This window comes from Arachis hypogaea, chromosome 14 (assembly GCF_003086295.3).
Source record: "Arachis hypogaea cultivar Tifrunner chromosome 14, arahy.Tifrunner.gnm2.J5K5, whole genome shotgun sequence".
Taxonomy (NCBI): Eukaryota; Viridiplantae; Streptophyta; class Magnoliopsida; order Fabales; family Fabaceae; genus Arachis; species Arachis hypogaea.
Window position 1 is genome coordinate 30286620 of NC_092049.1, and position 11207 is coordinate 30297826.

Below are 11207 nucleotides of genomic sequence, written 5' to 3' on the forward strand. Positions count from 1 at the left end.
ACCGGTTCGGAGACCGCCGCTATTTCGGTTCAGCCATTCCTTTGGTTCGGTAAGCGTTTCGATCTGAAAGCCCTCTAGTTACTGCTCTATTATACGTTGAGGAGTTGTAGCATTTGTTGTTATGAGAGTTAATCTCGGTTATTATATATTGCGATTAGAGTCGTGGTTGCTGAGAAAACGGTTTGGAGCTGAGGTTTTGGTAGCCGGGATTTTGATTGTTGATTTCGGGTCGAGGCGGAAAGGACTCTATGAGACATTTGGATTATGGAATTGCGTTTTGAGGTAGGGGCGCTTTCCAAAAACTATATTTCTATATGTTGGAATTATTACATATGGATACTGATGTGAGAAAATGTGTATTTGGTGATTGTATCGGCCTTATGTATTATTTGATTGACTCGAATGTTTATGGATGTTGGTTTGGCTGAGTTGTTGTGCGGCTTTGTGAAATGTAATGTTTTGAAGTTGATTCTTTAAATATTTGAAATCTGAGTTTAATCCGTTGAGGATTGGTTTGAATTGAGTCAATTGTTTTCATGATGTGAAAGATATAATACTCTTTGAAATTCAGCCTGGTTTGCTTTCACTGATTTGGTTTTGATAAATGATTTGTTGCTGAACCGATTCTTTAAAGCTTTGGAAATGAGTTAAATTGATTGATATTGAGTTGATTTCTGAAATAGTTTCCTTGAGATATGCCACTGAGGCGACTGTTGGATTTAGCTTGCTTTTGAATTGATTTCTGGTTTTGGGCTGTTAAAAAGGAATGAGAATCGGTTTAGTTGGGACCCGAACCGGGTGGCAAAAGTCCAAGTTTTAGGGGAGGTGCTGCCGAAATTTCTACAAAATCCTACTCTTGTTTGTAAAGTTATTTAAAAAGGGTTGGATTTGAGAAATTGTATTAATTGATTTATTAAGAGAATATTTATGTTTTCAAGCTTAATTTATTTAATGAACTTTATGCATTGAGTTCGGCGTATTTAGAAACGAACTATTTGTACAGTTTGAATTACTGAAGGAAAGAATGATGCTTTAATATTGATTTCAATATAAAAAGGAGCTTTTAGTGATTTTAAAAGAATTTAGACTTTTGATTGAGTAATCAAGTTTGAGGCATTTTGGAAGAGTTAGAAAAATGGGTTCCAAAAAGAAACCTGAAAGTGGTTTGATTCAAATGAACCGGTTCCGTTTCAACTGAGTTGATTTTTGGACCGGGTTGGAACTTGTGATTTTGTATGATCGGTTTCATAATAAATTCAGTTTTATTTACTTGAACCGGGAATCTATGACTTTAAAAGTTTCAATGAATTTTAAGGAATTTATATAAGTTGACCTTCCCTAAAGACTTGGGACTCTGGCAAGAAACTTTTGTTATAAAATCCCATTGTTGGATGGGTGATTTTGAATGTTCCCAAAAAGAATCTTTAACTTTCCCTGGTTTTGGAAGTTTTGGAAAGAGAATGCCGAGAGTGGCTTTGTTTTAAAAAGGAAACTCACTTTGAGTAAATTTGGCTTATGAGCCTGAGATGATTTGAGAAATGAGATCTTTAAAGCCAAGGCTAAAAAGAGTTGAAATTTGATTTCAAAGTGAAATGGCTTGAGAAAAGTGATTTGTGGCTTAAATGCCGGTTTTATGAATTTGATGATGTTGAATGGTGGAAGTGTTGTTTTGTTGTGAGCCGGAATGGCCGTGTATGCTATTGAACTATGGCTGATTGCCGAATGAGTTGTGAGCCGTATGGCTGATTATGAATTATGAACTTAAGCCGAAGGGCTGTATTTATTGATAAATTGGCTGGTTCTGGATTGAACCGTGAGCCGGATGGCTGAGATGGATGGTGATCCATGGTTGAGTATAAATGCATGTATGCAATCGAATGAATTGTGAATTTAAGCCGGATGGCTGAGATGAATGTTGTATGCAAGTATGCTTGTGTTTTCTCTCTGGTTGTAAGGGTGACAGGGCACCGATACCCTCTAATGGCGACAGGGCGCAGATACCCTCTAATGGCGACAGGGCGCAGATACCCTCTAATGGTGACAGGGCGCAGATACCCTCTAATGGCGACAGGGCGCAAATACCCTCTAATGATAATAAAGCGCAACAGAGAGACTGTGTCCGGGTTAGCTACCGGACACGTCGGGTTGGCTTGGTAACCGACAGATGATATCATCAGCCACTAGGGACAGGCATGCATCATATGCATTTGTGTGACATTGGTTGGGTGTGCATATTATACTTTGTTTGTCTATGTGATTAATTACTAACTATTCTACTTGTAATAACTGTTTGTTTGTATTTGAACTTCATATCTGTGTTTGCATCTGGGACTCTGTTGGATTGTGGTGATTTGGTTGATGGTTGGATTGTTTGGGCCTAGGGCCGTGGTTGGATTGAGATGGACCGATGGTTGGTTTCGGTTGTGTTTCTGATTTGGAAAAATATGAAAGGCTATTTTGGTTCAGCATAGATAAACCTTTTTGAAAGGCTTTTGGTGTTTTTGAGAATTGAACGGTTCCTCTTTCAGAAAAGATTTCCGACTTTACCTTATTGGAAACTGTTGTTTTTGAAAAGAGGCATAAGACAGTTATTAATCACTGGTGCGGTTATCTTCATGTATCCTATTACAGTAATTCCCAAAAACCCTCTACTGAGAACCCTTTCGAGGATGATGTTCTCACCCCCCTACATTTTTCCCCTTTCAGGATATGGGCGCAGAAGTTACGAAGAGCTTATTTAATTGTTGTTGTGATGCTCTGTATTGTTTTAGTAAAGGTTTATTGTACCATCGCCTTTATCTTGATATATATTCTGTAAGAGGGATAGGAATTGTATTGGGTAATGCTTGTAATAATATTTATATATATGTATGTATATATATATATGTATGTACTCTTTATGAGTTTCTGTACGTTGTATGGTATGCATGGATGTACGTTGTATAGCAAAAGTATCTTTGGGAGTGGTATTGCGGTTTAAAGTTTCAAACAGGCTCATATTTTAGTATTAAATAGTATAAAAGTCGTCGTAATGTCCGAGCTATCAGAGTCGCGCAGCCGGAAGCGTGAGCTTTGGTAGTTAGGGTGTTACAACGCTTGTCACGCGTAGGCATCGACCACGCGTATGCGTCAGTGGCGATGCTCCTGGTCATGTGCACGCGTCAGCCACTCGTACGCGTTGGGACCAGCTTCTCAAATCTTTAATTCTTTGTGTTCCTTCCACTTTTGCATGCTAAATGCATTCAAAACATCAAATATAGGACATAAAGACTCAAGCAAATCTAAGATCACAATCATAAAAGGAGTATAACACACAAAAACAAAATTTGTGGTTGAAAATGTGCAACCACACAATTAAAGCTCAAATCTCACTTGGTGTTTTGTTCTAGCTCTTTTTAATGTTCCATAAAATTACTTCAAGCAAGTTCAAAAACAAGTTTTCAAATCTAATCAATGAAACGCCATAAAAGGGATCTCTTGAAAATTCTTTGTTGTTTTACCAAACTTATTTACTCTATCATGCAAATGCAAATATTTACTACCATAAAACTACAAGCAAACTAAGATATATACAAGCAACTAAGCAAAGTGCAATGTGATGAAATAATAAACAAATATTCACAAAAATATAAGTATTAAAAACTAGAACAGGTGTAAAGTGTTTAGAAAGAGGAATTTTTGCCCCAAAAAATTGCAGATCCTCCCCCACACTTAAATATTATACGGTCCTCCGTGCATGCACTCAATCCGGGGGTGAAGAGACGTGAGGCTCCACCTTCAGCTGGTGGACACTGGGGCTCGGGCTACTGTAGAAAACAAACGAACATGAATTGAGGAAGATGTCATATGAGCGTGGTATGATAAAACACAATGTGTGTTTTCTAAGTATGCACGGTCTAGACACACACATTGGCCGGGTGAAAATGATAACCACACAAGCAAAAGAAAAATAGCATGTGTTCCTCAATTAAGTAGCTTAGGTTGCAAGTAAAGAATAAGCAAGAGATAAGGCACAAACAAACCTAGGTAACCACAATTAAAGTGAATTGAATTTTGAGATGTTGGATATTGAAATTGTGCAAGTGAAAGCGCAAAATTGATATATAAGCACAATAAACAATAACCAATCCAATAATGAAAGGAGAACTACTTACTCATCCTTAAACATAATACCATAGTCACATAATAAAGGTACTTGTTGCAAAAAGTGATAAGCTTGATAAGAATCAAGTTAAGTCACTCAAACAAATGCAAAGCATTAAAAAGAAACAAGTGCCTTGTAATGTGCTTGTATTGATTTTAAAACCATGATGAACAAGTAATTCAACTCAATTCACTAAAGTAAAGGTGAACAATTCATGATTAAGATGCCAAACAAAGATATAGTTTAATGCATATGGTAGCTATAACGTATGAATCAAACTCACAATTCATTTAGGCAATCAAATTAAGATGCAATGCTCAGTGCACATATTCATCAAAAATTAAATCAAAATTCAAGCAAGAAGCAACCCAATCAACATCAAGCAAACGCTTGCAACTTATTTAATTAATAAACAACTAAACCAAAATTAATATAATTACTAAAGTGAAAATGAGAAGCAATTAAAACTAACTAGAATAAGTAGAAAACAGGGTAAAAGTAAGAGAAGAGAGGGGTGGAGGGGGGTGGAAGTGCATTAGGACTTAGTTGGAAGATCAATCAAAATTTTTTCCTAAAACAGCACCTGTGCGTACGCACATATGTTCGTGCGCATGCACAAAAAGTGAAAAATGGGAGGTGTGCGCCCGCACAAGGGTGTGCGAACGTTCTAGACAGAAAGGGAGTTAAGAAGTGTGCGTGCGCACAAGCGTATGCGAACGCATAAAAGACTTTAATTTTTTTTTACTTGGGGAAGGATCATGTGTGCGTGCGCACACAGTTCCATGCACACGCACAGGGACAAAAAGTGGAAGGGGTTCATACGCACAGGGTGTGCCAGCGCTCCCAGCAGAGGGAGTGCAGGTTAGTGTGTGTACGCACTAGAGGGTTGCGTGTGCGTGCACACGCACAAAGCGCAAAACAAAGGGAGATGCGCGCGCACAAGGCGTGCGAGCACCCCCAATAGGGAGCATACATGCTGGTGTGCGTAAGCACAGTGGGGTGCGCATGCACAAAACGCGAATTTTAGTTATGTGTGCGTATGCACAGTGTTGTGTACACTCACAGTGCCCTATTTTTTCAAAATAATTTTCTTCAAAATTCTAAGGTATTGAACCTTAGCTCAACCAAAGCTCAACCAAAACATTCAAAAAACCCATCAATTCATGATCCATACAGAAATTAACCTAACAAATCTCAAAATTTAACTAATTCTAAGCTAACTACAATAAGAAAAATGCAATAAAGTCAAATTATAAACAAAAAGAGAAGGTAAGAACAATGTTACCATGGTAGGGTGTCTCCCACCTAGCACTTTGGTTTATTGTCCTTAAGCTGGATTTATGGAGAGCTCTAATCAAGGAGTTTCCAAGCTTTGATTGTACCAAGCTTTGATGGGGTTTCCAACAAGTTATGAGCTCCCAAAATTAACCTTCTACACAAACAAAATCAAGAAAACAAACAAAAAGCAAAATATTCACATATTAACATATTCACAATAGCCAATAAAATAACACCATTGCAACTCCCTGGTAACAGCGCCAAAAATTTGATGTTGAGAGTTAGTGTTGATCTATAATTTCTTAATAGAATTTCTTCGTTGAAAGTATAATCCAAACCAACAACTAACTCTCAATCAAATTTTAAAATAAGAATTGTCACGATTTAAAATAAATGTAAACCGGGAGTTTTTAAGTCCCGAGTCGTCTTCCCTAGGAGTTACAATGAAATGATCATTTATTGGCCATGGGGGATTTGGGGGTTTTGATTATAAGAGGAAAGAAATGTAAATAGCAAGGAATGAAACAAGCATGAAATTAAATGAAAGCAATTAAAGCAATAAAAAGGGAATACAAATACTAAAAAGGGCTCTTGGCAAGAATTAGGGAATTAAGGATTCCTATCCTAGTTATGGACCACAAACATGGTAATTGTGTAGAATTAATCCCAATTAGTCATTCCTAACATCGAGAATTAGTCAAAAGGGCATAATTGATCTCAATCTACAAGTCCTAGTCAACTCTATTAATGGAAGGCTTAGAGTTAGTGGAAACCAAATCAACTAACAATCCTCACACAATGTAGAATGGACATCCACCACTCAAGTTCACCCAATTACCCAATTTTCCAACCAAGAATGTAAAAAACTAGGCAAAAATTTAACCAAACATTTTATCAAACACTTAGAAGGCATAAAAGGAAAGCATGGTAAAATAACAAGAGATGATAAATTCTACAACTACCAATTGCATGAAAATAATAATAATAACTAAATTAAACAATAAGAAACATAAAACATGAATTTCATTAATTGAAATTAAAAGTAACAAAGTGTCATAAACATAAAGAAACAAAAGAAGGAAAATAACAAAGAGAAGTAAAGAACAAAGGTGCAATAACAATAAATGGTAAGGAAAACTAAAGGAAAACAAGAATTAAACCTAAATCTAAGAGAGATCTAACCTAATGTACCCTAATTCTAGAGAGAAGGGAGAGCTTCTCTCTCTAGAATATGACCTAAAGCATGTTTCTAATCTATCCTAATTGCTCTTCACTTGACATGGAATGATGCCCCTTTGATGTAGCACTTAATCAGCTTCAGAAAGTCCAAAAATTCGGCTCTGGAGGCCTAGAAATTGCTCCAGCATTTTTCTTTAAGTGAGTCACGTGCGCTGATTCGTGCATACGCACAGATGTGTGCGTACGCACACGTGCTGAATCTTCCTCTTGTGCATACGCACAGAATATTGTGCGTACGCATACATGTCTGTGTGCTCCTCCTTTGATTTCTTCATGTTTTCTCCCAATTGCATGCTTTTCCTCCACTCTCATCAACTCATTCCAACCTATTATACCTGAAATCACTCATCAAAACCATCAAGGCATCAACTGGGATGAAAGTGGGATAAAATTGATTAAATTAAGTACAAAATAGCATGTTTTTACAATTAACCTCAACTTAGGGAGAGAACACAAAAGTATACTATTTGGATAAATAAATGTGGGTTTATATGATGAAATCCACTCAAATTATTCCAAAATTTATCGTCAAATATGGATTCATCAGAGATACACATCACTATCCCCACTAAGCCTTATTCTTCAAGTCTCAAGTGGGTGTTATATATCGCCGTCTCACTGAGCCTCATTCCTTCGGGTTTCAAATGGGCATTACAAATCGCCATCTCCACTGAGCCTCATGCACAATATCTCAATTGAGCATTACGTTTTGCTTTTCTCATGAGATTGTGCTCAAAATCAAATTTTTTAATTCAATTTATTCTGTTTTTCTCAATCCTTAACCTAACATCTATTCCTCAAATCTTAAACCTTATTCCCTTAAACTTTAAATTCTAATTCCTTAAATTTTAAATCTTTAAACTTGAAACCTGAATTTTTTAAACCTTGAACTTTAATTCTTTAAATTCTAAACCTTTAAATTTTAGACTCTAAACTTTAAATCTTAAACTTTAAACCTTAATTTCTTAAACCTTATTTTTTTAAAAAAAAACTTCAACTTTTATTCCTTATAACATATTTATATAGTGAACATGTTAATCAAATTTTATAAAATATCGTTTAAACCTAAAATATAATTTACCTAAATTAAATTGTACAATTTTTCGTTATTTTTTATCATCAGAATTTTAATTTCAATTATACAAAATAATTAAGTACAATAGAAATTTTACAAAAATATTATATTAATTGACTTAAACTCAAACTATTCATAAATTACATATCCAAAATACAATTCACACAAATTTATTTAATTAAACCCTTACTTTTTCTTAGGTTTAAAATCGATTTTCTTGAAACTTCTAACACCAATTTCTTACCTAGTTTTCAATAAAAAAAAAAAAATCAAGTTTCCTCCATATGTTACTTCATAATCGAAACTATTAAGGAGAAAAAGAAAAACAATAATCTACCTCAAATTCCTTTAAGGAAATTGGTATGAAATTGAAGAGGAGAATGAGAGGAATACTTTAGTCAATTTAAAATTTTGATAGGAGTTTTTATTGTGAGGTTAGTCGAACCTAAAGTGTGCAACCATGGAAGCTTTTAGCGTGAGTTTTCTCTACGTCTTTCTTTTCTTCAAATCTCATTGAATGAAATAAAGACCTGGAATGAAATAAAGAATAGGATGGAGGTGGCTTGTATTAAGGAGTCGTGGCATAATCAGGGGTAATAAAGTTGGATTTATATTATTAAAATATTATTTAGTAGATAATTACTGAAGTTAGATATATTAAATTATATGTATTTATTTTATTAGAGTAAATATATGAGTTATTAATATATTTAATACTAAAAACATAATTATCTCAACCTTAAAGAATTTATTAAAGTGCCTTAACATAGCTAAGTTTATAAGAGAATACCAACTTTAATTTATACCGGTAGATTTTGGACTTAATTATTATAATATTATTTAACTTATTTCAACTTGTACTTAATAAAGTAAAATAATAACATAATAATATTATATTATTATTAATTGAAATGCCTGCTTCACTTTACTTTCTGTAAAAAGTTGTTTTGTTTTTGGACTTGATTATTATAATATTATTTAACTTATTTCAACTTGTACTTAATAAAGTAAAATAATAACATAATAATATTATATTATTATTAATTGAGATGCCTGCTTCACTTTACTTTCTGTAAAAAGTTGTTTTGTTGCGAAATCGAGATGCTATACTATATTATTATTAATTGAGATGTCTGCTTCACCGTATTTTCAATAAAAAGTTGCTTTGTCACAAAATCAGGCTGTTACAACTTCCCTTGGGATAAATAATTCGAGATTCATCTAAGTTACAAATAAAAATAAAAAATATATTGTCACCCTTAAAAGAATCCCTCAACTAATGGTGTCAATATGTTTGGCCCTATAGGGCTTTGACCCTACTTTATAGGGTCAAAAGAATAAAAAATCTTATAACTCATAGGGTCAAATTTTTTTAAAAGCCCTCAGGGCTAAAAGTCCTCATGGACCAAAAGTCATAAGGCCAACTCATGAGTCACCTAATCCTCTCTTTTTTTTTTTTTTACATTCTCTATCTCAACAACACACATAAAACTTATTAAAAGTCATTAGTTTATTCTATCCCTTTGTCATTTTTATGCATAGAAAATAAAAAATTGAAAAATAAATGTTAATGATGTGCATTGATCATATTAAATCCAACTTTTAACTATATACATCAAGAAATCAAACATAGCATTCACTATCTCATCACCCTTCTCCTTACTCTTTAGTATCTAGCATCAATAATATCTCTAGAAAATCAAAATAAAGTTGACACAAAAATTCATCATCTAAAATTTTGAATGTTGAGGGGGATGCATCGTTTTTGTTGACACTTCTTCTTCATGAATTTCACCAAATTCATCATCTAAAATCAACCAATTAAAAAACAGTTAGAAACTCAATTTAAAATATTATTTGAAAAAAATAGCATAAATGTTTACCATCATGATTTGGAACAAATCCACGTAACTAACTCCTTGTGTAAATAAGCATTTGGACATGCTCATGAAAAGTGAAACTTCTGTATTTTGTTAAAACACGTCCACCAATACTGAATGCAGACTCAGATGCTACCGTAGATGGGAATACTTAAAACATCTCTGGCCATAACTGACAGAGTGGGAAACCTATCCTCATTAATCTTTCGAAAATTCAGCACATCATACTTCAAATCATCTTCATTGGTGTGAATCAAACCTTCCTTTAGATAAATCTCTAATTCATCTTTATCCTTGGAAGTTTGGGTTTCACAGTCGAATTCTCTGAACTCCTAAAAGATGTAGTATAAAGATTATTTAAGTAATGAATAAATATAATAGGAGAAAAATAATACTATATTAAAATTAAATACCTTCATCACCATCTTTCTCTTCTTTGTAAGCCTTCTTTCTTCAGGTGACTTAGGAGATTGGTTACTACTTTGAGAAATTGTTGAACCACCAAAAGTATTTATATACTCTCCATACAACCTTTTAAATTTCTCCAATACTTCATTCGTCTTCAATTCAAAGGTTGAAGGATCTAGTTTTTTGTAACAAAACCTCAAGAACTTTAACTTTAATCGAGGATCAAGAATTGCCCCAAAAGCCAAGACAGTGCTATAATCCTTCCAATATTTATCAAACTTCATCTTCATTCTGAAAGCCATGTTCATAATATATAACAACATCATCACAAGTTTGATTGTCTTCCAAAAAACATTCAATTTTCCAAACTTGCATAAAATACAAATTTGATGTTGGATATGATGAACCCAAAATGAGATTTGTAGTTTCATAAAATGGCTTTAAAAAATCACACATTTTTTTTTGCTAAGCTCCATTCTTCATTTGTCGGACAATCTTTATAAGCTCCATCTACAACACTAAGGATGTCAAACGCTTTTTCAAATTTAATTGCACTTTCCAACATCATATATATAGAACTCCATCGAGTTAAAACATATGATTTTAGACCAACACCTTGTTCAATTTCTGCTTGCTGCACACAATCTTTAAATTTCACCATTCTCCCATCAGAAGCTTTCACATATTTCACACTCTTTCTGATTTTAAATAAAGCTCCAACAGCCACCTTTAACCCTTCATGCACAATCAAATTTAAAATGTGAGCGGAGCAACGTAAATGAAAATATTCTCCATCGCAAAGCAAACTATTTTGTTTACATAGATGAGTTTTTAAGATGTTTTGCATGTTGTCATTTGTAGAAGCATTATCTAAAGTGATAGAGAATAATTTCTTATCAATACCACATTGCTTCAAAGAGTTAAATAAGACTGCTTTCAGATCGGTTCCAGTATGGGGAGGAATTGAAGAGAGGAACTCTCGCGCGATCTAGAATTTTTGCAAATGAATTTGCGTTGTAAGTATAGCTTCTAGACCGACAAAAATTCCTTTCTTACAAACGTTTTGGTTGTTACAAGTAACAAACCCCTAAATAAATTAATAATCGAAGTATTTAAACCTCGGGTCGTCTTCTCAAGGAACTGCAGGGAGGTATGTTCCTATTATTGGTTATGAGTTTTGTAA

The 11207-nt window shown here is 34.0% G+C and overlaps 1 protein-coding gene across 1 annotated transcript; it reads right to left on the bottom strand.

Annotated features, from left to right (window-relative positions):
• Nucleotides 1-9741: 9741 nt before the first annotated feature.
• Nucleotides 9742-10326, bottom strand: LOC140178563 (zinc finger BED domain-containing protein RICESLEEPER 3-like). The gene is made up of 2 exons (XM_072215751.1): nucleotides 10030-10326; nucleotides 9742-9948 (listed from the first exon to the last, which is right to left on the bottom strand). Exons 1-2 carry the CDS (start codon nucleotides 10324-10326, stop codon nucleotides 9742-9744), a joined length of 504 nt encoding a protein of 167 aa, XP_072071852.1.
• Between the last annotated feature and the right edge of the window lie 881 nt (nucleotides 10327-11207).

Bases quoted from the DNA above. Each gene is read 5' to 3' on its own strand.
- LOC140178563 (XM_072215751.1), bottom strand. From the start codon at position 10,326: ATGGCTTTCAGAATGAAGATGAAGTTTGATAAATATTGGAAGGATTAT. The intron at 9,949-10,029 runs GTATTTAATTTT...TACATCTTTTAG, and splicing joins AGAGAAAGATGGTGATGAAG to GAGTTCAGAGAATTCGACTG.